Below are 26,940 nucleotides of genomic sequence, written 5' to 3' on the forward strand. Positions count from 1 at the left end.
GCTCACTCAAGAGTGGAGTTCTCTCTGATATTGGGCCACCGTTCCGTTGCTTTGAACATGTAATTGGTTTTGTTTTCTCGATTGGGGGGCTGAAAAAAATGTAATGCGTATTTGCGTAATACATTTTGATCAATAAACTTTCCCTATTTAAACATGCACTATGGTGGCCTTTCTTTGCCCATAACTCCTTGATGTTGGTAAATACAATAAGTGAGCAATATATATAATATACATATGATAATGCACAGCACATTATGGAGTATGCCCCTGCTGTGAAGTCCTGCCTCCATCTACTTGTCGTTTAATCAGCTGGACAGGTTCATACAAAATATTAGATTAGGCCAATTCCTATACATATTTTTGACCTAGGGGTGGGATTGATTGTGAACTGGAAAGGGAAAATGCTTAGGAAGCTGAGTAGGGCTGCATCGTCACTGATTTGTAGAATCATTTTGATTCGATACAGGATCCGATTCAATTTGTTTGGAATCTGGAAAGTTTTGCCTCAGTCAGAAATATTACAAGTCTGATCATTTAACAGTATATATCCATAATTTCGTATCTATTAAAAGAAAGCTGACACATGTGAGACTTAATTAGAGATGTAAACAGAGAGTTATGAAACCTGCAGCTGCAGAAGCCAGCGGGGAAAAAAAGAGGCAAACACAGCGCGGACCCGCCGACACATCAAAATCTGACTCTGACGCGTCGGGTCCGCGCTCTGTGTTCACGTTTGTATGCAGAATCCGTAAACCTGCTCCCAGTTACTGTTTTAGCTGCATGGTGTTTGACGACATGTTGTGAGGTTTAACCTGAGATGCTGGCGTTTCAGGCATAATAACGTTAATTTACAAATCGACACGGGATTTTAATGAATCAATATCACTTTATTCAATTTAGCATGGATTGTAATCAGAAAGGCGATAATCAAAACCCACCCCTAATCAAGAACTTGCAAAGTAAAAACATGATCAATGTAAGGTAGCCCTTTTGTTATTTACAGTTAACAAGAGGATTAGTGTTACTGTGCGCTGGCTGAGTCTGTTTCTTTTCTTAGAAATAGTTTCTCCTGCCCTGAAGAAAATCCACTTGCATGGAACAGAAGAGGCTGTGGAGTGCAGGAACTACACTGCAAGCTGGTAGATATGCAGGTATTCCTGGGTCCTGCAGACTATCACCTAAAAACAATAAACAAAATGATTTTCTAAACTGTGTAGCAATGTCATGTACGTATAGTGTCAAATACATTTTTGTAGTCTTCATCAGCTTTAATTCACATGGAAGTGTTCCTAAAGTCATATGCTGTAATGATATTTACATTATGAAAACATGATTTTGGACATTTCAAGTTTTTCACTTCGGCAGATAAAATGAATTGAGCAAAATCAACTCAAAATATTCCCACACGCCAGAATGTCCTCTCTTCCTCGCTGGCTCCATATCTGTCAGTGGAATGATCACCTCTTCGCTCTCTGTCACCATCAACACACTCCACGAATCCCGTGGATGATTCACTTCCTTATATCCGTTTGAATCAGGTACCGAAGCAGTTACGTGCGTAATGAAGCTTCGGACGTCACTGGTCACGTGACTTTTGCCAAACGAAGCAAGCCTCGACACAGTGCTTCTGAACCAGTGTGTTGTTTTTTTCGACACACGCTCCGGAGCGTCAGCTTCAAGCGGGCCATCATTACTCCTGTGCCATCGTTCTAGTTTAAAATGGCTGACTGGAGTCCGATAGCGAAGGTGTACGACCCGCTGAAAGCTGGTAGCATCGACGGCACAGACGTGGAACCCCATGATCGAGCGGTCTGGAGGGCCATGGGTGCCCGGTACAAGCCCAACAAAGGCGTCGTTGGAGACCCACTGCTCACGCTTTTGTGTCCCGCTTGAACCCACAGACCACCGAAGATAAACTACACAAAGTGTTCTCTAAGTACGGAGACATCCAGCGGCTCCGGCTGGTCCGGGACATTGTCACGGGTTTCTCCAAAGGATATGCCTTCATTGAGTACAAAGAGGAGCGATCTGTGGTCCGGGCCCGCCGGGACGCCAACAAGCTGGTGGTCGACCAGCATGAAGTGTTCGTGGATTTTGAGCAAGAGAGGACTCTTAAAGGATGGGTGCTGCGGCGGCTCGGCGGCGGGCTTGGAGGGAAAAAGGAATCCGGACAGCTGCGGTTCGGCGGCAGGGACAGGCCTTTCCGTAAACCCATCAATCTCGGGGTAGACCCGGTGCAGGAACGAGGTGGTGGTGGTGGAGGGAGGGAGTGGGACAGACCAAGCGGGAGAGCCAGAGACGATCGGGACCGACACAGAACAGCAGAGTGGGGCAACAGAGGAAGGAGAGATGACCGGGACAGAGGCCGAGAGTGGGATGACCGCAGGCACGGAGACAGGAGCAGGCACCGGGACCGGAGATGAAGCATGTGGCTGCACTTCAGCACTTCAGCTTTCAAAGGAGGACAGTGAATGAGTGTGTGACTTGGATAACTGTTTGTGTGAAAGGTTACTTTTTTGTATGCTGATATTCTTCAGATTGTACTGTATGGTAATCAGGACTCTGCCTGTGGCTGTCATATTCAGTTCTTCTCAGGGAAGTCTCAGGAATGACAAAGTAGGGTTGTTGTGTTTTGTTGGGGTTTTTTTTTTTTTTACAACTCTTTATTCTAGCGAAAAAATTACAATACGGGTGGTGTCCAGCCAAATGAGACTTACATCCATCATGTCAAACATGAGCGCCAGCAGCCAGAATCACTGCTTAAGAGTCCAATTGGATTGCTTTGGGAAATCGGAACTGTACTTTTATACAGTTATCATAAATATTATTACCCCACATATACAATTCAAATTTTATTTCTTGCAATTTAAGTCTCAACAGACTTTTTTCCCCATTTACTACAGAATGTTGTTTATCATGTAGATAAACTGAGACAAACAAAACTGCATTTCTTTTTCTGATATTAAGATATTCCAGGGATTAAATGCATAGTTAAACTTCTTTTCACTGACAGAAAGGGAAGTTTCGCTGGTCCGGCCCACTCAAGGTCAAAGGCTATATGTGACTCACAATGTAAAATGAGTTTGCAGTTTTGTTTTGTTTTTAAAAAAGCATAAGTTTAAGAGCACATTGTCAGCCCCATTTATTTTTAAAAAATGTAAATCAGATTATATCATAAACAATAAAATTCGTCATTGTTTTGAAATCTAAGGTGTTACTGTTTGTCAAAGTGTTGCAACATGTTTAAGATTTCCCAAGTTGGGTAGTTTTCCAGTGTAGCCTCATGTGACCCCTGTTTTCAGAGTTGGTAATGATGTGTTGTGCAAGATTTATACTTGAGGGAAGAAAACTCAGTATTCAAACACATTTACTCCTTTTTCCATATACATGCAACTCAGGAATTTGAATCAAATGCTTACTCAAATCAAATCAAAATCAAATCAAATCACTTTTATTGTCACATCACATGTGCAGGCACACTGGCACAGCACATGCGAGTGAAATTCTTGTGTGCGAGCCCCACAAGCAACAGAGATGTGCAAACACAACAACACAAACGAGCAAAATACAAGAATGGCCAACCTGAAACTAATAAATATATGTACAATATATAATAGTGTATGCATTTCTGGATGTGTATACTAAATATTTTCCTACGTGTGTGTGTGTGTGTGTGTTGTGCAAGATTTATACTTGAGGGAAGAAAACTCAGTATTCAAACACATTTACTCCTTTTTCCATATACATGCAACTCAGGAATTTGAATCAAATGCTTACTCAGCTCTTACTCAGCCATCTGATCCTCGGTCCTGCCCAGTGAGGTCAATCAGCTTTCGGTTATGGGTCACTGGGTGGATTCTTAAACTGTGCACAAGTATTTCTGAAGTCATCAATATGAAAGATGACGGGAAATGAATCTCTTATTTCATTAAAAGGTAATTCTCTAATGTACCAGAAAAAAACAAGAGGCAGAACTGACTTTTATTTCCAAGTATGTTCTGAGTAGTAAGCTGTCAATTGTAGTGTTATTTATACGAAGAGACAATGAAGTTAGTGCAAACACATATACGTCAAACACACTGAAAACTGAGGCTTTTTTCCACTGGTTTGTGTTTATTACTGTATGATTATTGGGAATACATGCTGGGACAAGACAAATTTCAAGCATTTGTTAAATATGACTTTGACATTTAATATTAATCATGCATGTATGCAAACATGCAAGATGATTTCCACTGCCGCTTAGAAGTCATGCTTAGCTGGTCTTTGCCTTCCACCGTACCCGACATTCACGATGGGCCAGCCTGGGTAAGTCTCTCTTTGGACCGTGCTGAAGTTGATCCTGTGAATCAGAAGAATCAGAGCACGCAGACACAGAGTAGCTGCTCCCTACATGAAGGACACTGTGATGATGATAAACCTGCTCTCACCTGAACGCAGGGTTAATGCCAATGTTGTCAGGCTGCGGGAAAGCAGGTGTCCGCCTCCTGTGGCAGGAGGATGGGGGAGGGAAGTCTTTCTGATACTGAGACTGCATCTGGGCTGTTTCCTGTTCGTTTTTTGCTGCTGCTGACATGTGATCACGGTTGCCTTCTTGCTCATTCCCTCTCACTTCTCTGTCCTCGCGTCTGTTTCCTCTTCCTGTTTATCATGAGGATGCAGGAGGAGAATGGTGAGATTCCTGTTGTGTGTTACAGCCTGCTGAAGGGTAATCAGAACTTTGCTAAAGGCAGAATTTCATCAACAGTAATCACACTTTCCATAAATAAACTTTCTTACTTTCTTGATCATACTACATGTATTACACTATTTGCTTTTTTCATTTTAATCTTGAGAGAATAATACTTTATACATAAATGAGATGAAATGTTCTTATGAATATAAATCATTTGCTTTGGATGTCGCAGAGCTGTGTGAAGGACACGGGAACACATACACAAATAATTACTGCTGAGGGCAATCCAATCCTGTGTCTGTGAGTAAGAGTGGCAGGAATTTCACTGCACAGCAGAGAAAACAATATCACTCCTCCAGATGCTCTGTGTCTATAACAGCATTTTCACATTTAACCTTATATGGTCTTTCTTATGTTCTATTTGAGGTATTAAATACTTTATTACAGTGTTTTTCAGTTTAATGGCAGTGTAGGGTTTTTTTTTTATCTAAGCTTTAATCACAAAATCACCTTTATAATCTCTACCATCTCTGCCTTCTCACTCATAGCACACTGCCCAAACCATTTCCAAGACACACACATGCACTGAACAGAAAGCCACAGCCTTGCGTGCCATCATAAATGAGTCTTATCTTTATACAGACATGATGAGTTTACTCTCTAGGGTGAGCCAAGTCTGTTGACCTTTGCCTGGATCTTGGTCTGGGATAGGCCTGAAGCAGAAAGCCTCACGTGATGTGGTCTCCATCTTAGCAGGTGTGTCCGGGTAGAGGAGGAATCCTAAAAAGGGTGAAACGTAGACTGTTGACTCTTGTTCCCCTTTTTTAACCCACTACTTTGGAGTGATTCCAGTTAAATCAAATCAAATCAAATCACTTTTATTGTCACATCACATGTGCAGGTACATTGGTACAGCACATGTGAGTGAAATTCTTGTGTGCGAGCTTCACAAGCAACAGAGTTGTGCAAAATACAATAATGTAAACAAGCAAAACACAAGAATGGCTACATCTGAAACTAATAAATATATGTACAATATATAATAGTATATGCATTTCTGGATGTGTATACTAAATATTTTCCTACGTGTGTGTGTGTGTGTGTGTGTGTGTGTGTGTGTGTGTGTGTGTGTGTGTGTGTGTGTGTGTGTGTGTGTGTGTGTGTGTACACATATTTTACAAGTTTCACAGTTTCTGAAATCTTTCCAGTTAGGTCTCTTTTTCACAGCTTGTTTACTTTGCATATAAATTCTATAAAATATGCTTAATGACAGTGACAATTAATCATTCACACAGAACTGATTTTTGTGACAACAAAACAAAGTTTTATTTCTGTCTGTTTATTTAGTGATGTGCACCGAGATTAAAGCGAGATCAGAAATAATGACGGTAATTTTGAATCCTTTTGTTATTTCTTGACTAGGACATTCTTTCTATTTCTGTTTTACTCTTTTCAGTGTTTGAACTTTCTTTCTTTTTTTCCTTTGCCACTGAGCTTTTTTTACAAACACTAATTTAGATGATTAAAGCTGACAGTGGAGGATTTGAGAGCATAAGTAACTTTATCTGTTGCTGGTATGAAGGAGCAGCAGGACTTTACCTGCCACTGTTGGTGGTTCGCCCCTGTAGGGTCTACTGCGCAGAAAGAATTCGTGGTGGCGACGTGGTTGCTGCAGGCTGGCATTTTCAAAGAACATTTTGTCTGCTGGTTCCTGGATCACTGGCATCACCCGATGTTCTAAATCTTTGGTGTCTGCTCCTAAAAAAGTTTTAGAAAAGATGCATTAAAAAGTAAGACAAAAAAACTATCAGAATTTAATTTTTAAAAAAAAACTACCAAATCCAAGAATAATAACTATGAAATTTAAAATGGAGGGCATTGTGACTGTAATGCTTACCTTCCTTTAAAAAAACACATAAGCTTTCTGCCGTGTTACCCTCTACTTCCTATATTTCTCTGCACTGTGAGTGTTTGTGTGCCCGCTTATACAAAGAGCTTCTTAAAGCTTGTTTACTGCAGTAGTCATGGTGTTCTGTTGTTCACCGGTGGCTGGCAGATAGAGCAGTAACCAGCTGGGACAATAAAGCAGATGAAGTACCAGAATGCTGAAACTTTGGTCCGTGAGTTCAGTCAGACAGGTTTAAAAGGGAATATGCTCCAAAATGAGAATTTTTATAAGTAATATTATTAAAATAAAGGCTGGATGACCATTTTTTAAAAACTGATTCAACTAGGTAATAAGTAAACTAGAAAGTTGGCCAGAGACTCCATTCTCCACTAAAGCCAACGATCTGTTTTTGAATTTAAAATAAAAGTGATCTGGATTCGCTTCACCTGTCCACCAAGCTTGACTTGGTAGTTTGTCTTGCTGACAGACAGGCATAAAATATCAGCACCCGTAAGCTAGAAGTGCCGAGCTAAGCCTTGTTTCCAAAGTTAATGCGTTTAAATGTCTTGCAAGGGTGGCTGCACAGTACCAAGTGTGATGATGGCAAAATAAATTTGACCACAGCAGTGTTAAGTGACACACCAAGCCAAGAAAGGAATGGGAAAAAAGAAGGGGGGAAGAGAAAATGACAAGTTTCCCATTCAGTAGTTACCCTGGGGCATTTGGCTAGAACTCAGCAATGTTCCCTGCGTCTTTGACATGAATCCAGCATTACTTTTTTCACATTAGAGGGCTTGTTTGAGCCTGCACTTTTCAGCAGGTAGTCTTATATTTATGGAAAAACTCTTAAGTGATGCAATCCTTTTTAAGGTATTTTTTTGTTTCTTGTAAATTCCTCACAAGCTTGCAAATCACTTACTATAATATATGACAACAATAATCTGAGGTGTTGGCGGAAGATGTCATTTTAAACCCTATTTGTCTGAGACTTTTACCACTATGTTGTGCATTTTCAGTATGTGAGTGTTATTTTTTTTTATCCTTTTTATCCAATTTCCCCCAATTTTTATCCGTTGTTCTCCTAACCCACATACTGAGTATGTCTCGGTACAAGGTCTACCGAACCTCTGAATCTCGTGGTGCTTCTTTTTGTTTTTCGAATGTTTTTTTTTTTAAAGGGAGAGAGCGGCATGACAAAACTAATTTCAAAAAACAAAAACCCTCTGCATCTGGTGAAGAAAGTTAAAATTACAGAGTGAATCTTAGGCTTCACAAATGGGAACGAGGATGAAAATGAAAGCTGGGAAATGTTCTCAAGTCTTTCCAGGGTTAACATGGAGGTATCAGTCAGCAAAGCTCTGTTCCCACCACTGCACTCATCACCCCCCACACCACCCTCCCTCCCTCCCCTTGCACAAATAACTCCATTAGTTTCACGGCTCCCAGTGGGATCAAAGAAAGAAATACAGTAAAACATTGCATCGTTTTTTTCAAAAATGAAAGAAAGTTCAAACACTGAAAAGAGTAAAACAGAAATAGAAACAATGTCCTAGTCAAGAAATAACAAAAGGATTCAAAATTACCGTCATTATTTCTGATCTCGCTTTAATCTCGGTGCACATCACTAAATAAACAGACAGAAATAAAACTTTGTTTTGTTGTCACAAAAATCAGGTCTGTGTGAATGATTTATTGTCACTGCCATTACGCATATTTTATAGAATTTATATGCAAAGTAAACAAGCTGTGAAAAAGAGACCTAACTGGAAGGATTTCAGAAACTGTGAACAGCGTTGGGCTACATGTTCTGTGCTAACTGGAATCACTCCAAAGTAGTGGGTTTAAAAAAGGGGAACAAGAGTCAACAGTCTACGTTTCACCCTTTTTAGGATTCCTCCTCTACCCGGACACACCTGCTAAGATGGAGACCACATCACGTGAGGCTTTCTGCTTCAGGCCTATCCCAGACCAAGATCCAGGCAAAGGTCAACAGACTTGGCTCACCCTAGAGAGTAAACTCATCATGTCTGTATAAAGATAAGACTCATTTATGATGGCACAGTGCACGCAAGGCTGTGGCTTTCTGTTCAGTGCATGTGTGTGTCTTGGAAATGGTTTGGGCAGTGTGCTATGAGTGAGAAGGCAGAGATGGTAGAGATTATAAAGGTGATTTTGTGATTAAAGCTTAGATTAAAAAAAAACCCTACACTGCCATTAAACTGAAAAACACTGTAATAAAGTATTTAATACCTCAAATAGAACATAAGAAAGACCATATAAGGTTAAATGTGAAAATGCTGTTATAGACACAGAGCATCTGGAGGAGTGATATTGTTTTCTCTGCTGTGCAGTGAAATTCCTGCCACTCTTACTCACAGACACAGGATTGGATTGCCCTCAGCAGTAATTATTTGTGTATGTGTTCCCGTGTCCTTCACACAGCTCTGCGACATCCAAAGCAAATGATTTATATTCATAAGAACATTTCATCTCATTTATGTATAAAGTATTATTCTCTCAAGATTAAAATGAAAAAAGCAAATAGTGTAATACATGTAGTATGATCAAGAAAGTAAGAAAGTTTATTTATGGAAAGTGTGATTACTGTTGATGAAATTCTGCCTTTAGCAAAGTTCTGATTACCCTTCAGCAGGCTGTAACACACAACAGGAATCTCACCATTCTCCTCCTGCATCCTCATGATAAACAGGAAGAGGAAACAGACGCGAGGACAGAGAAGTGAGAGGGAATGAGCAAGAAGGCAACCGTGATCACATGTCAGCAGCAGCAAAAAACGAACAGGAAACAGCCCAGATGCAGTCTCAGTATCAGAAAGACTTCCCTCCCCCATCCTCCTGCCACAGGAGGCGGACACCTGCTTTCCCGCAGCCTGACAACATTGGCATTAACCCTGCGTTCAGGTGAGAGCAGGTTTATCATCATCACAGTGTCCTTCATGTAGGGAGCAGCTACTCTGTGTCTGCGTGCTCTGATTCTTCTGATTCACAGGATCAACTTCAGCACGGTCCAAAGAGAGACTTACCCAGGCTGGCCCATCGTGAATGTCGGGTACGGTGGAAGGCAAAGACCAGCTAAGCATGACTTCTAAGCGGCAGTGGAAATCATCTTGCATGTTTGCATACATGCATGATTAATATTAAATGTCAAAGTCATATTTAACAAATGCTTGAAATTTGTCTTGTCCCAGCATGTATTCCCAATAATCATACAGTAATAAACACAAACCAGTGGAAAAAAGCCTCAGTTTTCAGTGTGTTTGACGTATATGTGTTTGCACTAACTTCATTGTCTCTTCGTATAAATAACACTACAATTGACAGCTTACTACTCAGAACATACTTGGAAATAAAAGTCAGTTCTGCCTCTTGTTTTTTTCTGGTACATTAGAGAATTACCTTTTAATGAAATAAGAGATTCATTTCCCGTCATCTTTCATATTGATGACTTCAGAAATACTTGTGCACAGTTTAAGAATCCACCCAGTGACCCATAACCGAAAGCTGATTGACCTCACTGGGCAGGACCGAGGATCAGATGGCTGAGTAAGAGCTGAGTAAGCATTTGATTCAAATTCCTGAGTTGCATGTATATGGAAAAAGGAGTAAATGTGTTTGAATACTGAGTTTTCTTCCCTCAAGTATAAATCTTGCACAACACACACACACACACACACGTAGGAAAATATTTAGTATACACATCCAGAAATGCATACACTATTATATATTGTACATATATTTATTAGTTTCAGGTTGGCCATTCTTGTATTTTGCTCGTTTGTGTTGTTGTGTTTGCACATCTCTGTTGCTTGTGGGGCTCGCACACAAGAATTTCACTCGCATGTGCTGTGCCAGTGTGCCTGCACATGTGATGTGACAATAAAAGTGATTTGATTTGATTTTGATTTGATTTGAGTAAGCATTTGATTCAAATTCCTGAGTTGCATGTATATGGAAAAAGGAGTAAATGTGTTTGAATACTGAGTTTTCTTCCCTCAAGTATAAATCTTGCACAACACATCATTACCAACTCTGAAAACAGGGGTCACATGAGGCTACACTGGAAAACTACCCAACTTGGGAAATCTTAAACATGTTGCAACACTTTGACAAACAGTAACACCTTAGATTTCAAAACAATGACGAATTTTATTGTTTATGATATAATCTGATTTACATTTTTTAAAAAGAAATGGGGCTGACAATGTGCTCTTAAACTTATGCTTTTTTAAAAACAAAACAAAACTGCAAACTCATTTTACATTGCGAGTCACATATAGCCTTTGACCTTGAGTGGGCCGGACCAGCGAAACTTCCCTTTCTGTCAGTGAAAAGAAGTTTAACTATGCATTTAATCCCTGGAATATCTTAATATCAGAAAAAGAAATGCAGTTTTGTTTGTCTCAGTTTATCTACATGATAAACAACATTCTGTAGTAAATGGGGAAAAAAGTCTGTTGGGACTTAAATTGCAAGAAATAAAATTTGAATTGTATATGTGGGGTAATAATATTTATGATAACTGTATAAAAATACAGTTCCGATTTCCCAAAGCAATCCAATTGGACTCTTAAGCAGTGATTCTGGCTGCTGGCGCTCATGTTTGACATGATGGATGTAAGTCTCATTTGGCTGGACACCACCCGTATTGTAATTTTTTCGCTAGAATAAAGAGTTGTAAAAAAAAAAAAAAACCCCAACAAAACACAACAACCCTACTTTGTCATTCCTGAGACTTCCCTGAGAAGAACTGAATATGACAGCCACAGGCAGAGTCCTGATTACCATACAGTACAATCTGAAGAATATCAGCATACAAAAAAGTAACCTTTCACACAAACAGTTATCCAAGTCACACACTCATTCACTGTCCTCCTTTGAAAGCTGAAGTGCTGAAGTGCAGCCACATGCTTCATCTCCGGTCCCGGTGCCTGCTCCTGTCTCCGTGCCTGCGGTCATCCCACTCTCGGCCTCTGTCCCGGTCATCTCTCCTTCCTCTGTTGCCCCACTCTGCTGTTCTGTGTCGGTCCCGATCGTCTCTGGCTCTCCCGCTTGGTCTGTCCCACTCCCTCCCTCCACCACCACCACCACCTCGTTCCTGCACCGGGTCTACCCCGAGATTGATGGGTTTACGGAAAGGCCTGTCCCTGCCGCCGAACCGCAGCTGTCCGGATTCCTTTTTCCCTCCAAGCCCGCCGCCGAGCCGCCGCGGCACCCATCCTTTAAGAGTCCTCTCTTGCTCAAAATCCACGAACACTTCATGCTGGTCGACCACCAGCTTGTTGGCGTCCCGGCGGGCCCGGACCACAGATCGCTCCTCTTTGTACTCAATGAAGGCATATCCTTTGGAGAAACCCGTGACAATGTCCCGGACCAGCCGGAGCCGCTGGATGTCTCCGTACTTAGAGAACACTTTGTGTAGTTTATCTTCGGTGGTCTGTGGGTTCAAGCGGGACACAAAAGCGTGAGCAGTGGGTCTCCAACGACGCCTTTGTTGGGCTTGTACCGGGCACCCATGGCCCTCCAGACCGCTCGATCATGGGGTTCCACGTCTGTGCCGTCGATGCTACCAGCTTTCAGCGGGTCGTACACCTTCGCTATCGGACTCCAGTCAGTAGTGATGGCCCGCTTGAAGCTGACGCTCCGGAGCGTGTGTCGAATAAAACAACACACTGGTTCAGAAGCACTGTGTCGAGGCTTGCTTCGTTTGGCAAAAGTCACGTGACCAGTGACGTCCGAAGCTTCATTACGCACGTAACTGCTTCGGTACCTGATTCAAACGGATATAAGGAAGTGAATCATCCACGGGATTCGTGGAGTGTGTTGATGGTGACAGAGAGCGAAGAGGTGATCATTCCACTGACAGATATGGAGCCAGCGAGGAAGAGAGGACATTCTGGCGTGTGGGAATATTTTGAGTTGATTTTGCTCAATTCATTTTATCTGCCGAAGTGAAAAACTTGAAATGTCCAAAATCATGTTTTCATAATGTAAATATCATTACAGCATATGACTTTAGGAACACTTCCATGTGAATTAAAGCTGATGAAGACTACAAAAATGTATTTGACACTATACGTACATGACATTGCTACACAGTTTAGAAAATCATTTTGTTTATTGTTTTTAGGTGATAGTCTGCAGGACCCAGGAATACCTGCATATCTACCAGCTTGCAGTGTAGTTCCTGCACTCCACAGCCTCTTCTGTTCCATGCAAGTGGATTTTCTTCAGGGCAGGAGAAACTATTTCTAAGAAAAGAAACAGACTCAGCCAGCGCACAGTAACACTAATCCTCTTGTTAACTGTAAATAACAAAAGGGCTACCTTACATTGATCATGTTTTTACTTTGCAAGTTCTTGATTAGGGGTGGGTTTTGATTATCGCCTTTCTGATTACAATCCATGCTAAATTGAATAAAGTGATATTGATTCATTAAAATCCCGTGTCGATTTGTAAATTAACGTTATTATGCCTGAAACGCCAGCATCTCAGGTTAAACCTCACAACATGTCGTCAAACACCATGCAGCTAAAACAGTAACTGGGAGCAGGTTTACGGATTCTGCATACAAACGTGAACACAGCGTGGACCCGACGCGTCAGAGTCAGATTTTGATGTGTCGGCGGGTCCGCGCTGTGTTTGCCTCTTTTTTTTCCCGCTGGCTTCTGCAGCTGCAGGTTTCATAACTCTCTGTTTACATCTCTAATTAAGTCTCACATGTGTCAGCTTTCTTTTAATAGATACGAAATTATGGATATATACTGTTAAATGATCAGACTTGTAATATTTCTGACTGAGGCAAAACTTTCCAGATTCCAATCAAATTGAATCGGATCCTGTATCGAATCAAAATGATTCTACAAATCAGTGACGATGCAGCCCTACTCAGCTTCCTAAGCATTTTCCCTTTCCAGTTCACAATCAATCCCACCCCTAGGTCAAAAATATGTATAGGAATTGGCCTAATCTAATATTTTGTATGAACCTGTCCAGCTGATTAAACGACAAGTAGATGGAGGCAGGACTTCACAGCAGGGGCATACTCCATAATGTGCTGTGCATTATCATATGTATATTATATATATTGCTCACTTATTGTATTTACCAACATCAAGGAGTTATGAGCAAAGAAAGGCCACCATAGTGCATGTTTAAATAGGGAAAGTTTATTGATCAAAATGTATTACGCAAATACGCATTACATTTTTTTCAGCCCCCCAATCGAGAAAACAAAACCAATTACATGTTCAAAGCAACGGAACGGTGGCCCAATATCAGAGAGAACTCCACTCTTGAGTGAGCAGTGATAATTGAGCAGTCCGTTTTATTTTGCAGATTCAAGCTGCTCTTCAAAATTTTCACCACCAGATGTCACCGGAGAGGACTGTGTTGAAAAGCTTCGAGTAATGAACCGTTTTTCAATACAAGCTTCAGTGCTTCGGAAAGCTTCATTTGGCCATCACTACACAGGAGACTGGCGGGCTTTACAAACAGTTTTCAGGGCTAATATTTCTCTGCATTAGTCGCCAATTACGCGTTAAACCACACCAGTACCGCTGAATCTATTCACTCTTCCAAGTGCATCAACAAAAACATTCCGTAATGAAACGGGGTCCAGTGTGTCACATTTTAAAGTCCCCCTACTCGCCCGACTAAGGATACTAGAGTTCCGCTGTGCTAAGATACTTAGACCAACTTAAAACTTAAATTAAAAATAGATAACGTAGATTAATTATAGCATCAGTCGACAAATTTGCAAGTATGAAGTAAGGTTAATTATTATTAATAATAAATAATATTTTTTATAAAAATAAAAAGTTTATAAATAAAACTTTTTATTCATTGCACAATACTGTCACTTTAAAAAAAAATTTTTTTATATAATTACACCATAATCAATAGCATAGATAGTGACAGATTAAAGGCAATAGCATTGTTGTGTTATTAAGCCATTGGTCTAGCATGTGCAACCAGGACACCGATTCCTTGATTCTACAAATCATTCTTCCATAATTCTTTTTGATAGTGCTGGTGGAAAGTGCCTTAAAACTTTTACAGATGTTAGACTGAATCGGACATTGCTAGAAAAAATATTAGAGCCCAACCTGATTCCCTCACTGTGAGAGTCACAGCATCCTGTCAGTGTATGTACTCCCTGATTAATATGGCAAGGAATGACTTATTTGAATGCCGCTTTTTTCACATCTCTGTAGGTCAGTCTTTTTTAGCTACACCACAGAACTCTCAAATGTGCATTTATCTTGTACACAAAACCCTCACAGCTATACCATACCATCGACAGTCAGCTGTGGACACTCTCTTTCAGCATTTGGTTGCTGTGCACTACGTTTCATTTTGGAGTCATGAGGGACATGTCTCTATTTCTATGTCCAGGACCAAAATATGTTGGTTGTAACAAGCGGTTATTTGAGTTACTGTTGCCTAATAAAATGGGTGGTAAGTGTATAAAATTATCTAAAAAGACTGAATGTCAAATGCTATCCAAGTTACAGGTGCCTGAACACTCTTGGGACAATGCATTACAAAAACATTCTTTAATAAAACACTGAAACCACAACAGCTTCTGCTCCACGGTGAATAACTTCTTACAAAAATTGTGAACATGCTTCACTTCATTTTTCTGTACAGTTCCATCTGATACACATGGTACAGTATCAAAAGGGTTTGGAAAGGTGAAACAAATTCTTCTATGTAGTTTATTTAAAAAAGAACTTTTGCTGCGTAGATGCATCTAGTCTTGTTGTTCTAACAGCATAAAAATTATACATAAAGGTTGAGAAGGTGTGCTCTTTAGCTCTGCTCCAGATTCATCATTTTCTGAAAGCCTTTACATATCCTCCACACTCCATTTATAGGCCGCTTCCTGCACAGCCTTTTTATCTGCCATCCTCTGGTAGCGTTTCTGTTCAAAACCATTTGACCTGCAAGACACAAATAAAATAACCCTATTAATTATGATACGACAAGCTAAAAGGCCAAAGACAATCCATTCAATTAGGCGCAAATTTAATATAGACGTGGAAAAAAATGATCACAATTTCTTTACCATTAATGTGCAAAATGACAAACTGATGTGTGTATTAAAAACATTCAATATTAAACTACAGTTCTGTCCTCAACAGTTTTCCTCTGTCACCGATGCACAAACTCTACCTGTCAACTCCGTCCCAGCGGTACCCCGGTGGAATATTGAACCGGTTTGGAGGTGGAGCAGGGCCTTTATATCGAGGTTTCTCTACAAAAATCAAAACAAACATACAAATAAATAAAAATACAAACAGTAGCAAAAACAAAACTGCTGCTATTTAAAAGCTTCTTACAAGGATTGACCTGGTGAAATAAAATAAAGTCATAAATAAAATAAAACATATATAATGTTAAACACCTTGTGTTTTTGTGCCACGGTCCTTTTTACGCCTGAGCATTGCAGCCATAGGATCGCCTTCTCTTTCCTGTTCTCTCAACATGCGGTCAAGATCCTCATCGTCATGGTGACGTGCCAGTGGCTTCTGGCTTCGTGCAGCGCGTCCTCAAGTTTCTGCTGATGCATCTGGCTCTGTGCCAACCTATACATACATTTTAACATAAACCATTGAACCACTTTTATAATTTTTTATGTGGATATAATCACATAAACTGTGATATTTGAAATGATCATGCACATTTACCCTTTTCCCCACTGAGCGTATTTCTCGTCTCTTGCCGCTTTTTCACCAGACTTAAGTGTTGTTCAGACTTAAGTGGGTTTTATACTTTCCACATCTGCGAATCTTCTTGGGTGTCTGTGAATTTCAATTACAATGCACCAACTACATATGCGCGTAGGCAGTGCAGTTTAAAGAAGTATAACTGGAATGATTACTCAGTCGTTGGGTCTCCAGTGGTCCGTGTATAATCGAGGCTTTAAAATATCTCATCATCTACATCTCTCCATGCTACCCTGTCGCACCTGGAGCACCAGGGGAGCTACACACGCCTCCTCTTTATTGACTTTAGCTCTGCCTTTAACACCATCCTTCCTCACAGCTGGTGTGCAAGCTGTTAACCCTAGGAGTCCCATATTCCACCTGTCTATGGATTAAGGACTTTCTGACAAACCGTACACAAAGGGTTACGGTGGGCCCCCACATCTCCTTTTTTTAAAAATCAGTCTTTTGTAATTATATTTAAACTTTTTCTCTTGACACCACAGGCTAAAACTTTATCATACAAAGTAGAAGCTATATATGAACATATTCCAGAAACACCACCATCTTCTCTGGGCTAACGCTTATTTGAAATGGACTGAGGCAAAGCAGAAAACTGCTCTGTGGTCAGACTAAAGCGGAGACACACCTTTATCTGGTTTGTTATCAGTGCTCAGCTCAAAAGTTTGAATCTCCTGGGGTGCGTCAGTGCCTGTGAAATTAACAGCTTACACATCTTAAAAGGGGCCGTCAATGCTGAAGGTTTTACAGCAACTTGTGCTCCCAGATTGTCTTTTCAGTGAAGGCCTTGGATATTTCAGCAAGACAATGCCAACTACTCAACCAGTATGGCTTCACAGTAGAAAAGTCTTGCAGTCCAGACCTTTCAGCAGCTGAAAACATTTGGACATTATGAAATAAAAAAATATGGGGCTGTTGAGCAGCTTTAACTGGTTATATTTGCAAATCACTGCGTTCCATTTTTTGTTTCAATTTCTCACATCGTCCTAACTTCTTATGTAATTTGTTTTATTCTACAGATAAAAGTTAGGCAGTCACTAAAGTTTTGAGTTTATCCTGCTGGAACTGTGAGTTTCAGTAGCACATTTTTTGAAAGAGACACACTAAAAATAGTTACGATAACATCTCTTTTACAAAAACAGCTGTAGCTCTCAATGCCACACGTGTATCTCTATTCTCTGAGAAGTGACTACTGGCATTTCTCACGCAAACACTTGCAACATTTCAGGCTGAGGAGTTACTTCCAGTAATACAAAGAAGTGAGCTTTGATTTCATTTTCAGGACTAGTAATCGACCACGTGATGCTGCTATCTACATCCTTATTTTTCACTGAAAAAGAAAAGAGGAAACCAAAAAATAGATAAAACTGGATTATACAACTCGAGACAGCTGCTGAAACCAGACACCAAACTCATTTTTTGTTTACACTGTCTGTCTGAGTTCAACCATCCCTCTGTCTGTGACGTGCTCCTTTTCTTGCCCTCCCAGCGTCCGTTCCCATGACCTTGTTGCTGACACTGGACTGTGATCCATCATTTATCTCGACAAATTGGATTCTCTGATCGCTGACTAACAACCCGAGCGGGACCAGAAAGAAGCAGAGTGATCTGTCTGATCACCACCCAGAGTGCTGCATACCAAATGAAAGCAACATCCATGTTCATAATCTACTCAGCAGTGACCCTTCGACTATAAGAAGAGGAGGTATACCTTTACAGCTCCAATCTGTTCCTTCCGAAACTTCTCGAGTGGTGAGATCAAAACATCATCAGCATTTTGGATCTAAGAGATGAAAACAGAAAATGCAGTCAGCTCAGTGTGTCATATCGAGTAAATATCGAGACAAGCAACATAAATAAAGCAACAGCTCCCATGAGGGCTTTAGCGTCTCACTCAAAATAGCTTTTATCAACTGGTCAGCAGAGGCTTGCCTTTTATTATTCTGAGAGTTTTACCTTAAAACAGGAAAATTGAATTCAAAATATTTCAAATCAATATGCTAACAAGACAATCTATCGAAAACTTCACCAAATTGTTGTATAAAAGCAAATTTCTGGTTGAGATTTACTCTATTTACCTTGTCAATTGTAAACTATTTAAATGGAAATTATTGAGAACAGAGGTAGCAAGGTATGTATATTTGAGCAAAGCAAATGATCTGAATAATCAAACACCTTTTAATGCCTACACTTTACCTGCTGCTGACATAACAAAAAAAAAAACAAAGCTTAAGCTTCATCACCTTGAAGAGCTGTTCAAACATCACAGTAACACCCAGCACAAACATTTAGTTATGATTTCGTCATGCTTGGCACATACAGTACTCTGCCAAAGCCTCAAGCCATCTCACATTCCTTTATATTGTGCCAAAGCCAGACTTTCTGAAGGTCTTTTAAAGCTTTTCTTTTGACATCGGCTCCTTTTTCACACATTTGCTATCCAGTCTTTGTATCTGACCATTTGCAAAATGACAATTATCCCAAACAAACTGCATACCTGGATAGAAAACACACAATGAAACACTATTAGTCATGGATTGGCCTCCCCACAATAATGTTGAACCTGGACTTCAACATCAACAACAACAGTGTGAGATTAGAATGGAACAAAAGGCAGCCAACATCCAAAGGATAAAAAGAAAAAATCTGATTGTCCTTCGAGAAGCCTGTAGAATTGTTCCTGAAGACTACTTGAAGAAAGAAAGCTTGCCAAAGAGAGTTCAGGTCTTGTTGAAGAATAAAGTTGCTCGGTGGTGATATCCAATTTTGACTATAAGGTTTGTCAGAAATGCCCTTTTTTTTTTTTTTTTTGCTTTATACAATGTATTCCTGTTGTCCTAGAAAAAGATAAAGACATGAGGGGTGGCTCAAGACTTTTGCACATCACTCTATTTAAAAACACTAGACATAAAACTGTTTTTTTGCCAGTAGTCATTGAAATACTGCAAACCAAAGAGCTCTGATGCAAAGTATTTCACAAAATATTGGCCAACACTGGCCTGTTTCATCAGAAAAATTACAGTAAAACTGCTGTAACATTTCTGCTGGTTGAGTTGCTGCAGTATGTATGAGAAACTTGTGAGTGAGAGGCTGTGGTACAGAGGGGTTATCAGAACTGAGGACTCTGGTGTTTACATTAGGTCTCTGCCCTCTTTAGTCAGGAGTCTATATATTGCAAATGTCGGTCAAATCTTACTTTGTTCTGTCTCAGTTGATTTAAGCATCAGACTATAAATATACCCCCACTCCCACATCATGACTCCACTTTCACTTTGACTTTCGTGCTGCCCTAATACCCCAAAAGAGATCTGGTTTCTTATTACATTCAGCTGGATGAAAGTGGAATCTAAGAGACTGAAGTCCATTGTCAGGTCACAATAATGGTCTTTTCAGGTTGGACGGGTAGGTATTTCAGAGGAACTCATTTGCTGGAATTTCCCTTAAACATAATAATGATAATAATGATGTTGTTAGAAGGGTTGGAGTAGTGCCACATTAAGTGGAAAAGCATGCAATCGAAATGCGTGCACACACATACACACTCACAAAGAGAAATGGGCAGTCAAACACACACACACAGGACCCTTATATGGACTTTCCCAGGCACTGGGGCTGTGCTCACGCTCACAGGGGAATTGGCAGAATAGGTTCCACATGGTGCCTCTGTAACCAGACCGTGCTCACAACCACAAAGACACACACATGAGGTTGCATACTATGCACATACATTGCACATGCGCACAGGTTTGCCTTCACACAGACTGTGCCAGACTCGAGTCACCCTGAAACAAAGACCTCTGACTGATGGAGGTTCTCTGAGTCAAAGACATTTCCCAAATTGCCATGGTGCACAAAGTGCTGTCGGTAAAACGTATTCACTAAAAAAAAAGAAGGTGTGAATCAGACTTGTGGGAACTGGACTGAAGTAGGAGCTCGAGGAAGTGACAGTGGCTAAGAATGAGTTCAGCTTTTAAACAGAAATCCTGTACATAGTAACTAATAGGGCTGCTCAATTAATCGAATTTTAATCACGATTACGATCTGGGCTTTCAACGATCCTTAAAAATGACTGAGCCGATTATTAGCCCCTCCCTCATTTATCCGCGACACCTTAAAGGCCGGTCCGTAAAAAGTATTGTCGGGCATAAACTGGTCCGTGGCGCAAAAAAGGTTGGAGACCGCTGATTAAGAGGACCCGAGGGAAGCTCGGAAAGCTAAGCAGAAGTTATTTGGAGAGGAGACTGACTGCCGTTGGTTGAAAAGAGAGGTTAAAAAAAACTTCAGTGGTGTTGCACACTATTTTATATTATTTTTTAAATTCATTGTTAACCCTTTAAATCCGGTCAGAGCAGCACGCTCCGTTTTGTGTAACGATTTTTAAATCCCTGTAGAACCTGAACCGTGTAAGCTAGCGCAATAATTTGTTTTGTATATGAAACCGGAGGAGTTGTACTTACATCTTATGCCATCAGCTTGTCCTCGGTCACGGTTTCCTTCCACATATAGCTTTGCAAAAATTGCATAAAAAGCGCTTGCAGGAACAAAAACATAATATTCCAGAAACATGCTTTGCCGATCCGATCAGCTGTTAGTAACACTTCCCACAGTGAAACAGACATCAGCGCGAACTATCGCATGTCCGCCATTTCCTGGCCGAAACTGGAAGTGATGTCATTTTCGCGGAAATGTAGTTTTTTACTTGTAGGCCTTAAAAACCTATACTGGTCATGTTTGACTTTTCTGAATAGTTTCTGAGATGCTTAGAACTCAAATTGCACTGCTGGAAATAGTTTATTTTGATGCACCTGCTGTTTTCTTTGCAAATTTGCATCATAGGATTGTTTTTTTGTTTTTTCTGCAGTGTATATAAAAATTGGTGTATCTCAAAAATAAAACTATGAAGACACTCAAAATAAATTTCCTGTTGTTGTAAACTATTTTTTGCAACTTTTTTGTATTTAAAGTTTTAAGGGATAAACCTCTTAAATTTCTCCAAGTAGAAATATATGTAAAAAACAAAACAAAAACTATTTTCAATTTTTTTGTAGTTTATTGCACTTTTTTGCAATTAATGTAGTTACTATGGACTTAATGCATACATATTATTAAAATATGGGCCATATCAGTTGTATAGCAACTTGAAATGCTCCCACAAATGGCACTACAACATGTAAAAAAATAATATAAGCTCTGGCGGACTTAGTTCTATGGTAGGTCTTAAAGGGTTAAATAAATATCGTCAAATAATCGAGATCTCAATTTCAGTGAAAATAATCGTGATTATCATTTTTGCCATAATCGAGCAGCCCTAGTAACTAATGACTTAAATCTTAATCAGTAATGGTGAATAAACATGTTTTTTTTTTGTCCACTTGGGCTGGTGAAAAAGTTGTGAACACATTTACAGTCACATATTGGGTTGATCATTAGCATTCATTTGAAATTGCTTTCTAGCCTCCTGGTGATCCTATTTTTAATATTTACTCCTTTTTTGGTCAGTGTATAGTAGTTAGTAAGGTAATGTACAGTGAGATGGTTTCAGCTCGGCTTGTGATAAAGTTCTGCAAACCTGAAGGAAGCCTCAGATTCAAGTGGTATTTTTTCCCTTTCATGCTGCCACAGTATTTTCAAATTCTTACTATTAAAAAAAAAATTACAGGTGCTTAAAGATGGGATGCACTTGCTGCTTTCTGCTGCTCAACAGGAGACATAGAGTGCGAACACATTTCTGGTTGGTTTAGACTTTGGTGATAGAAGTTTGGTTAATTTTTTTAAGAGATGAGCATAGTCAGCCAGAGAAAGATGACAGGTATAAATATCTACAAGAACAAACATCCTACAGTTAGTTATCAATGTATCAAACTGCTACCAAGTCTGTATTTCTACGCACCCACACTCAAATACAATCACACATTTTCTTACCAGACGTTTTCTCTCCTCTTCCATGGTGCTTAAGAGCTGAGAGAACTCCTTTAAAGACTGGGCTGCAAAATAAATAACACATCCCACTGCTGTAAAAGGCTTTGCATATCTTAAATATTGTGCAAGCTTGTGTAAAAAGTGGCATTTCTGTCTCACCTATATTGACCTCATCATCAGTCTCTGCATCTCCAATGCATTCAAACTGAAACTCCTGCAGAGACTGTGAGAATCGCTGTACAGCAAGAGAAAGACCTGAGGAAGACAGGTAGAAGTTCATTACGTCAACTAAAGCATTGTTAACAGCTGGATTACGGGTAACATCTTTAACTTAGCCTGTTTAGCTTTTTGCACAAGTTGCCATCAGCGGCCACCTGAAATGCTCCCTTTGTTCTACAGGTTGCAGGGAAAAATCACTTATTCCATCCTGTAATAAACCATTAATATATTTTCCTACAAGTCTCTTCAAGTGTGATGTAAATGAAGTGCCACACCCTGCAACAATCTCCTGTGTGTTTACGTGTCCAAACAACACTCCAATAATAGAGTTTAATACCACAGTTTATTCTCTAAGGCACACAAAATACTTGGCTGCATTCTGTCATTAACACACCCTGAGATTGTTGTGCAGGGCAGCCGCTGAGAAAACATCTTAATCATACCACTCCACTGCAAACTGGTAATAAAACCATTAAACTGTCATTTATATTTCTATCAGTGTACACCAGATTACTGCAAAAACTTTGTTCAGGTTGAATGTATGAAAACAACAAAACAACCACTTCATTCTGCACTCGATTTGGTGTCCAGGACTGTTTATGTCCTAGACTGCATTCGTGCAGAAAAATGTGCTTAATGTGCTTATTCTGATGAGGGTTTGTTTGGTGTCAAATAACTTGCTTTTGACTGGTTTTCAGGTTATTTCACATCTGTGTGGTCACAGAGCAGTCAAACACCTTGTGTGTTTAAGGTGACCCCCTCGTGTTCCCTCAATCTTACAATTCAACACTGTTAGGCACACACTTTTTCCAAAGTATGGCTTTTTACTTAGAGGCTGAACCAAAAGACATCATTTCATCAAGGTTCTCCTGAAGTTAACATGTGGAAATCACCACAATAACACAAACATTGGAGACTTTTGTGAAGTATAAACACAATAAAATATACAACTACAATAAAGACTCGAAAACCCTTAATAACTGTGTAAAACTAGTGGTAGGTGATTCTCAAGAGGTTTTTTTTTTCAGCTCAAAATGAGATGTGCCATTTCATGGATGAACTAAAACCTAGATTATTATCAGAGAAATCATCCTCTGAACAGTTAACAACAGTTTTAAAGGCTGCTGGGATTTTTTTTTTTAAGAGAGAGAGGATGCATGAGAGTAAGACATCTAATGCGAAAAAGTACACATATTTACTTAGCAAGAGATTTGGAAAACATTCAAATAAAATATATCTCTCTTTCACTGATTTACTCTCAGCATTGGTAATATGTCCCACATTGTCCCTCACAAGCATACTTCTTGTCCTATATTTACTGTTTTTGAAGTCTGGTCATGCTTCTTTTAACAGAGGTTAAAACTCCAGCAACACTTGTGGTATTATTGCTTCACCCTGGTGAAAGCTGCAAGCTGAAATGTGGTGATCAAACAATAAAATTGAAGCTTCAGCCTCTTTAGACTTCATGTTCTTCTTCATCCAGTTCGGAAGTAGGTAAGGTTTTCTGACAAACCTCTGCCTTGTTTTGACCTTGTGTGTATACAGCTGGCAGCGGCAGGTGATGACCTCAGCCAACAGGTGAGCCAAAAACCCCACCCCCCACCTTAATCAAACACTACAAACAACAAGGAGGTATATGCTGTTTGAAAGCTGTCATCAGGACAAGAATATGGCACCCAGTCAGTAACCCAGCCATGTGCCTTTATACTGTCAAATGAAGGTGTCAAAATTAATAAACACACAGTCATTAACGCGATCTTTGGGGGCTGACCTGTACTATGTAAGGTTATTTGATGGTGAATGCCATGAGACTGAGCAACCTTCTTTAAGACTTTCTTTGCATAGCATTTGCGTGTTCCAGTTATTTCCAACCATTTAATAAATACAAGGTATTCTGGGGCTGGCGTTTAAAAAAAATTGTATTCAGGAAAAACCCCAAATGTGATAATAATAAAGATTCATATGTGCAAAAATGTGAATATTTCCAGTTTTCCTCTGTTTTAAAGAAATTGAGAGTTTAGTGCCTTTAGGTTTAGTACTAATACCCAAGCAAAACAAGCTAAATTAACATTCTTCTGCCACTTTTAAAAAAAATACCCACTGTTTATAGAAAAAAAAAATCAAAAACATCACTGATATAGTTAATGTGGACATGGTCTTTTTATATATTTTCAGTAATCTAGCCGAAATCAGGTAACACCCAATAGTAGCTTGGTGGGTGGAGGTTAGGCGGTGGTCCTGCTGTTTTGGGCCCTCAAGGCAGTTGTCAGCTGTTTGCTGCTTTCTGCTAGTTAAAACCTGTATGTAACAGCAGACTACAATATTGTAAAGGTGACCTACATCAACAAATTAAGGTGAACAAATATTATTAATTATTAACTCGCGCAATAGCTGCTGTGTATATCACAGACCTACACTGTGCATAACACTGTAACTACCTTCCAAACTGTCCTGCTCATACTACACACACAAATGAAAAATGAGACACTCAAGGTTCAAGTCCCTACAGTGGTTCTGTTTGGAATGATACCCAGAGGACTTCCCTTTGGATCAGGTTGCATAAATCACTGCAAACTGTAAAGCACATTCGCTCCCAAGAATCAGCTATTAATCAGCGCGTACTTACTTTTAAGGGCAGATATGAGCATGTTTCCATCTTTGATGAGGTCTTTTATGAACCTGTTGGTTCGCTCCAACTCTATTTCATGGCACTGCAGCCGCTCTCTGAAATCCGGGCTGTCCAGGAAAGAATCACTGAACTCCAGCGTCGGCAGACCCATCGCTAGATTAATACACGCCGCTAATTACGAGAGAACAACAGCACGACGCCTTCTCTGCCTCCTCGGCGAGACACCAAACGGTGTTTCAGTGTGCTCCGAGCAAATTTCTCAGAAATTTCCTCCAGCTACTCTTTTTCATGCCTTTCTTACTTTTTTCCCAGCAGAACTTCCGGACACAAGAACACAACAGAGTCTCTGATAGAGAAGGCTTGGCTAAGCTATACAACGAGCTCCATGCAGCCTTCTTACTGTCGCTACTTTCATATAAGGCGTCGCGCTGACTTCTTATTTACTTATTAGGTGAAGCAAAGCGGACGTACGGCCGTGCAGAGTAACTAACAGGGCTTAATGTTGGTCGCACCAAAGAAAGAAGTCGGCAAAGACTGGCTAACTTTGTCTACGGACGGATCCTAGTCTTGTTACTATGGGAACGGGAGACTCCTGCTGGCGCGTGCTGAAATTGGTGGAAAACTTGGCAAAGAATACAAATGGGCCGATAACTCTGTGATCCACAGGTTTTTAACAATATGAACACCAGCGGCAGCAACAACAACAATAATTTTAATAATAGAAAATACTCGAGCAAATTTTTAAATAAATTATTTTCCTATGAATAAATACTTAAATAACACAACAGCTCAAATTAAAGTCCTGAAAATCTGTTTCATTTCAGCGCGAATTGTCAGTATATTCCGGGTGAAGTGAAAGCGTTACAAGGAACTGAGTATGTCAGCTGATGTGTTAAAGGATTAAAAAGTACCCTGCCGTTTTTCCCTTTTTTTCTCTTTTTTTTAAACCCCGTTTTCCTCACAGACAACTAGAGACGCCTAGATGTACTGTACATCGATGAGCCACCTCATTAACTACATAACTACAGGGTAACTAACACTGATTGCCTGTTACAATGCAGTGTTCATCTGGGATACTTTGGGTGCTGGCACTGGGTGGTGTTTTGACACTTACCAACCCACCTGGACATTGTTGCAGACCAGTCATGCATCCCATCGCAGTTACACTCCCCAGTAACAGCAGCCTCTACAAGTGGATGAAAACCAGACCACAAAAACTGCTCAACAAAGGTATTAAGCTACTTTCCCCAACAAAACAAGCCCACTGAGAATCCAGAGCACACCTGATCTATGGAGGTCCCAGGCAGCCAATAGGACCTAGAAACCAATCCACTGTTAACATCCCAGTGGTAGACTCCAGGAGAACACGTCCTACTGTATTTCAGTACCCCCAATGCATGACAACTAATGTGACCAGATCCAAATAAACGTAGGACCAAATAAATGTGGGACAAAGTGCAGTGACTATAAGGGAGAATGACATGGACATGTTACTCGTACTGAGCAATGGGTTAAAAATGTGCTATATCTGACTCAAACACACACACAATATGTAAGCTAAAGCTTGAGAATCAACCACTCCGTATCGCCATATAACCCCAACAGACCACTTCAGTCTCAGAGTGCTGGCTTACTCATGGTTCCTTGGGCATTTGAAAGTAGAAAGGGAGGCAGAGTCTTTGGCTTTCAAGCCTCTCTTCTATGGAACCAGCTCCCAGTTTGGATTCGGGAGATTTTGTTACCCTGCAATAGGTTTATGGTTCTGGGGGCTTTCCATGATACACAGAGTGTTTCTTCTTCACTCATCTTTTTTCGCTCTCCTTGTATTTGTACACTACTCTGCATCATTAAATATTAATAC

At 40.1% G+C, this 26,940-nt stretch overlaps 3 protein-coding genes and 3 pseudogenes across 9 annotated transcripts in view; 2 read left to right on the top strand and 4 right to left on the bottom strand.

Annotated features, from left to right (window-relative positions):
• The first annotated feature begins 1,099 nt into the window (after window positions 1-1,099).
• LOC145431557 (U11/U12 small nuclear ribonucleoprotein 35 kDa protein pseudogene) lies at window positions 1,100-4,792 on the top strand (annotated as a pseudogene). Its single transcript, XR_013911902.1, has one exon. The product of XR_013911902.1 is annotated as a U11/U12 small nuclear ribonucleoprotein 35 kDa protein pseudogene (transcript).
• On the bottom strand, window positions 4,094-6,728 carry LOC145431559 (uncharacterized). 2 transcript variants are annotated; one of them, XM_080307544.1, is made up of 5 exons: window positions 6,573-6,728; window positions 6,275-6,433; window positions 5,360-5,455; window positions 4,431-4,641; window positions 4,094-4,342 (listed from the first exon to the last, which is right to left on the bottom strand). In XM_080307544.1, the coding sequence occupies exons 2-5, from the start codon at window positions 6,399-6,401 to the stop codon at window positions 4,243-4,245; spliced, it is 534 nt and encodes a 177-aa protein (XP_080163670.1). In that variant the 5' UTR covers window positions 6,402-6,433; window positions 6,573-6,728; the 3' UTR covers window positions 4,094-4,242. The 2 variants fall into 2 exon arrangements, with proteins under 2 accessions (XP_080163670.1, XP_080163668.1); XM_080307542.1 differs by having other exon boundaries at window positions 5,333-5,455.
• Window positions 6,729-8,426: 1,698 nt separating this feature from the next.
• Window positions 8,427-9,821, top strand: LOC145431561 (uncharacterized). Of its 3 annotated transcripts, none has more exons than XM_080307547.1 (3): window positions 8,427-8,548; window positions 9,274-9,484; window positions 9,573-9,821. In XM_080307547.1, the coding sequence occupies exons 1-3, from the start codon at window positions 8,485-8,487 to the stop codon at window positions 9,670-9,672; spliced, it is 375 nt and encodes a 124-aa protein (XP_080163673.1). In that variant the 5' UTR covers window positions 8,427-8,484; the 3' UTR covers window positions 9,673-9,821. The 3 variants fall into 3 exon arrangements, 2 of the variants coding, with proteins under 2 accessions (XP_080163673.1, XP_080163672.1); XR_013911905.1 differs by having other exon boundaries at window positions 8,452-8,588; XM_080307546.1 differs by having other exon boundaries at window positions 8,454-8,575.
• An 888-nt stretch (window positions 9,822-10,709) lies between these two features.
• LOC113030796 (U11/U12 small nuclear ribonucleoprotein 35 kDa protein pseudogene) lies at window positions 10,710-14,880 on the bottom strand (annotated as a pseudogene). The gene is made up of 2 exons (XR_013911937.1): window positions 14,873-14,880; window positions 10,710-12,350 (listed from the first exon to the last, which is right to left on the bottom strand). The product of XR_013911937.1 is annotated as a U11/U12 small nuclear ribonucleoprotein 35 kDa protein pseudogene (transcript).
• The window catches only part of LOC145431562 (uncharacterized), a 50,451-nt pseudogene continuing 37,239 nt past the window's right edge, over window positions 13,729-26,940 (bottom strand). Inside the window, exons 5-7 of the transcript XR_013911906.1 lie at window positions 15,991-16,171; window positions 15,759-15,840; window positions 13,729-15,526 (exon numbers count right to left, since the gene is read on the bottom strand). The product of XR_013911906.1 is annotated as an uncharacterized LOC145431562 (transcript). The remainder of the gene's footprint in view (window positions 15,527-15,758; window positions 15,841-15,990; window positions 16,172-26,940) is intronic.
• LOC145431560 (rho GTPase-activating protein 42-like) lies at window positions 16,070-25,641 on the bottom strand. The gene is made up of 5 exons (XM_080307545.1): window positions 25,077-25,641; window positions 22,391-22,486; window positions 22,235-22,296; window positions 18,024-18,095; window positions 16,070-16,387 (listed from the first exon to the last, which is right to left on the bottom strand). Exons 1-5 carry the CDS (start codon window positions 25,228-25,230, stop codon window positions 16,325-16,327), a joined length of 447 nt encoding a protein of 148 aa, XP_080163671.1. The 5' UTR covers window positions 25,231-25,641; the 3' UTR covers window positions 16,070-16,324.

The sequence above is a fragment of the Astatotilapia calliptera genome, chromosome 10 (genome assembly GCF_964374335.1).
Source record: "Astatotilapia calliptera chromosome 10, fAstCal68.1, whole genome shotgun sequence".
NCBI classification, from domain to species: Eukaryota; Metazoa; Chordata; class Actinopteri; order Cichliformes; family Cichlidae; genus Astatotilapia; species Astatotilapia calliptera.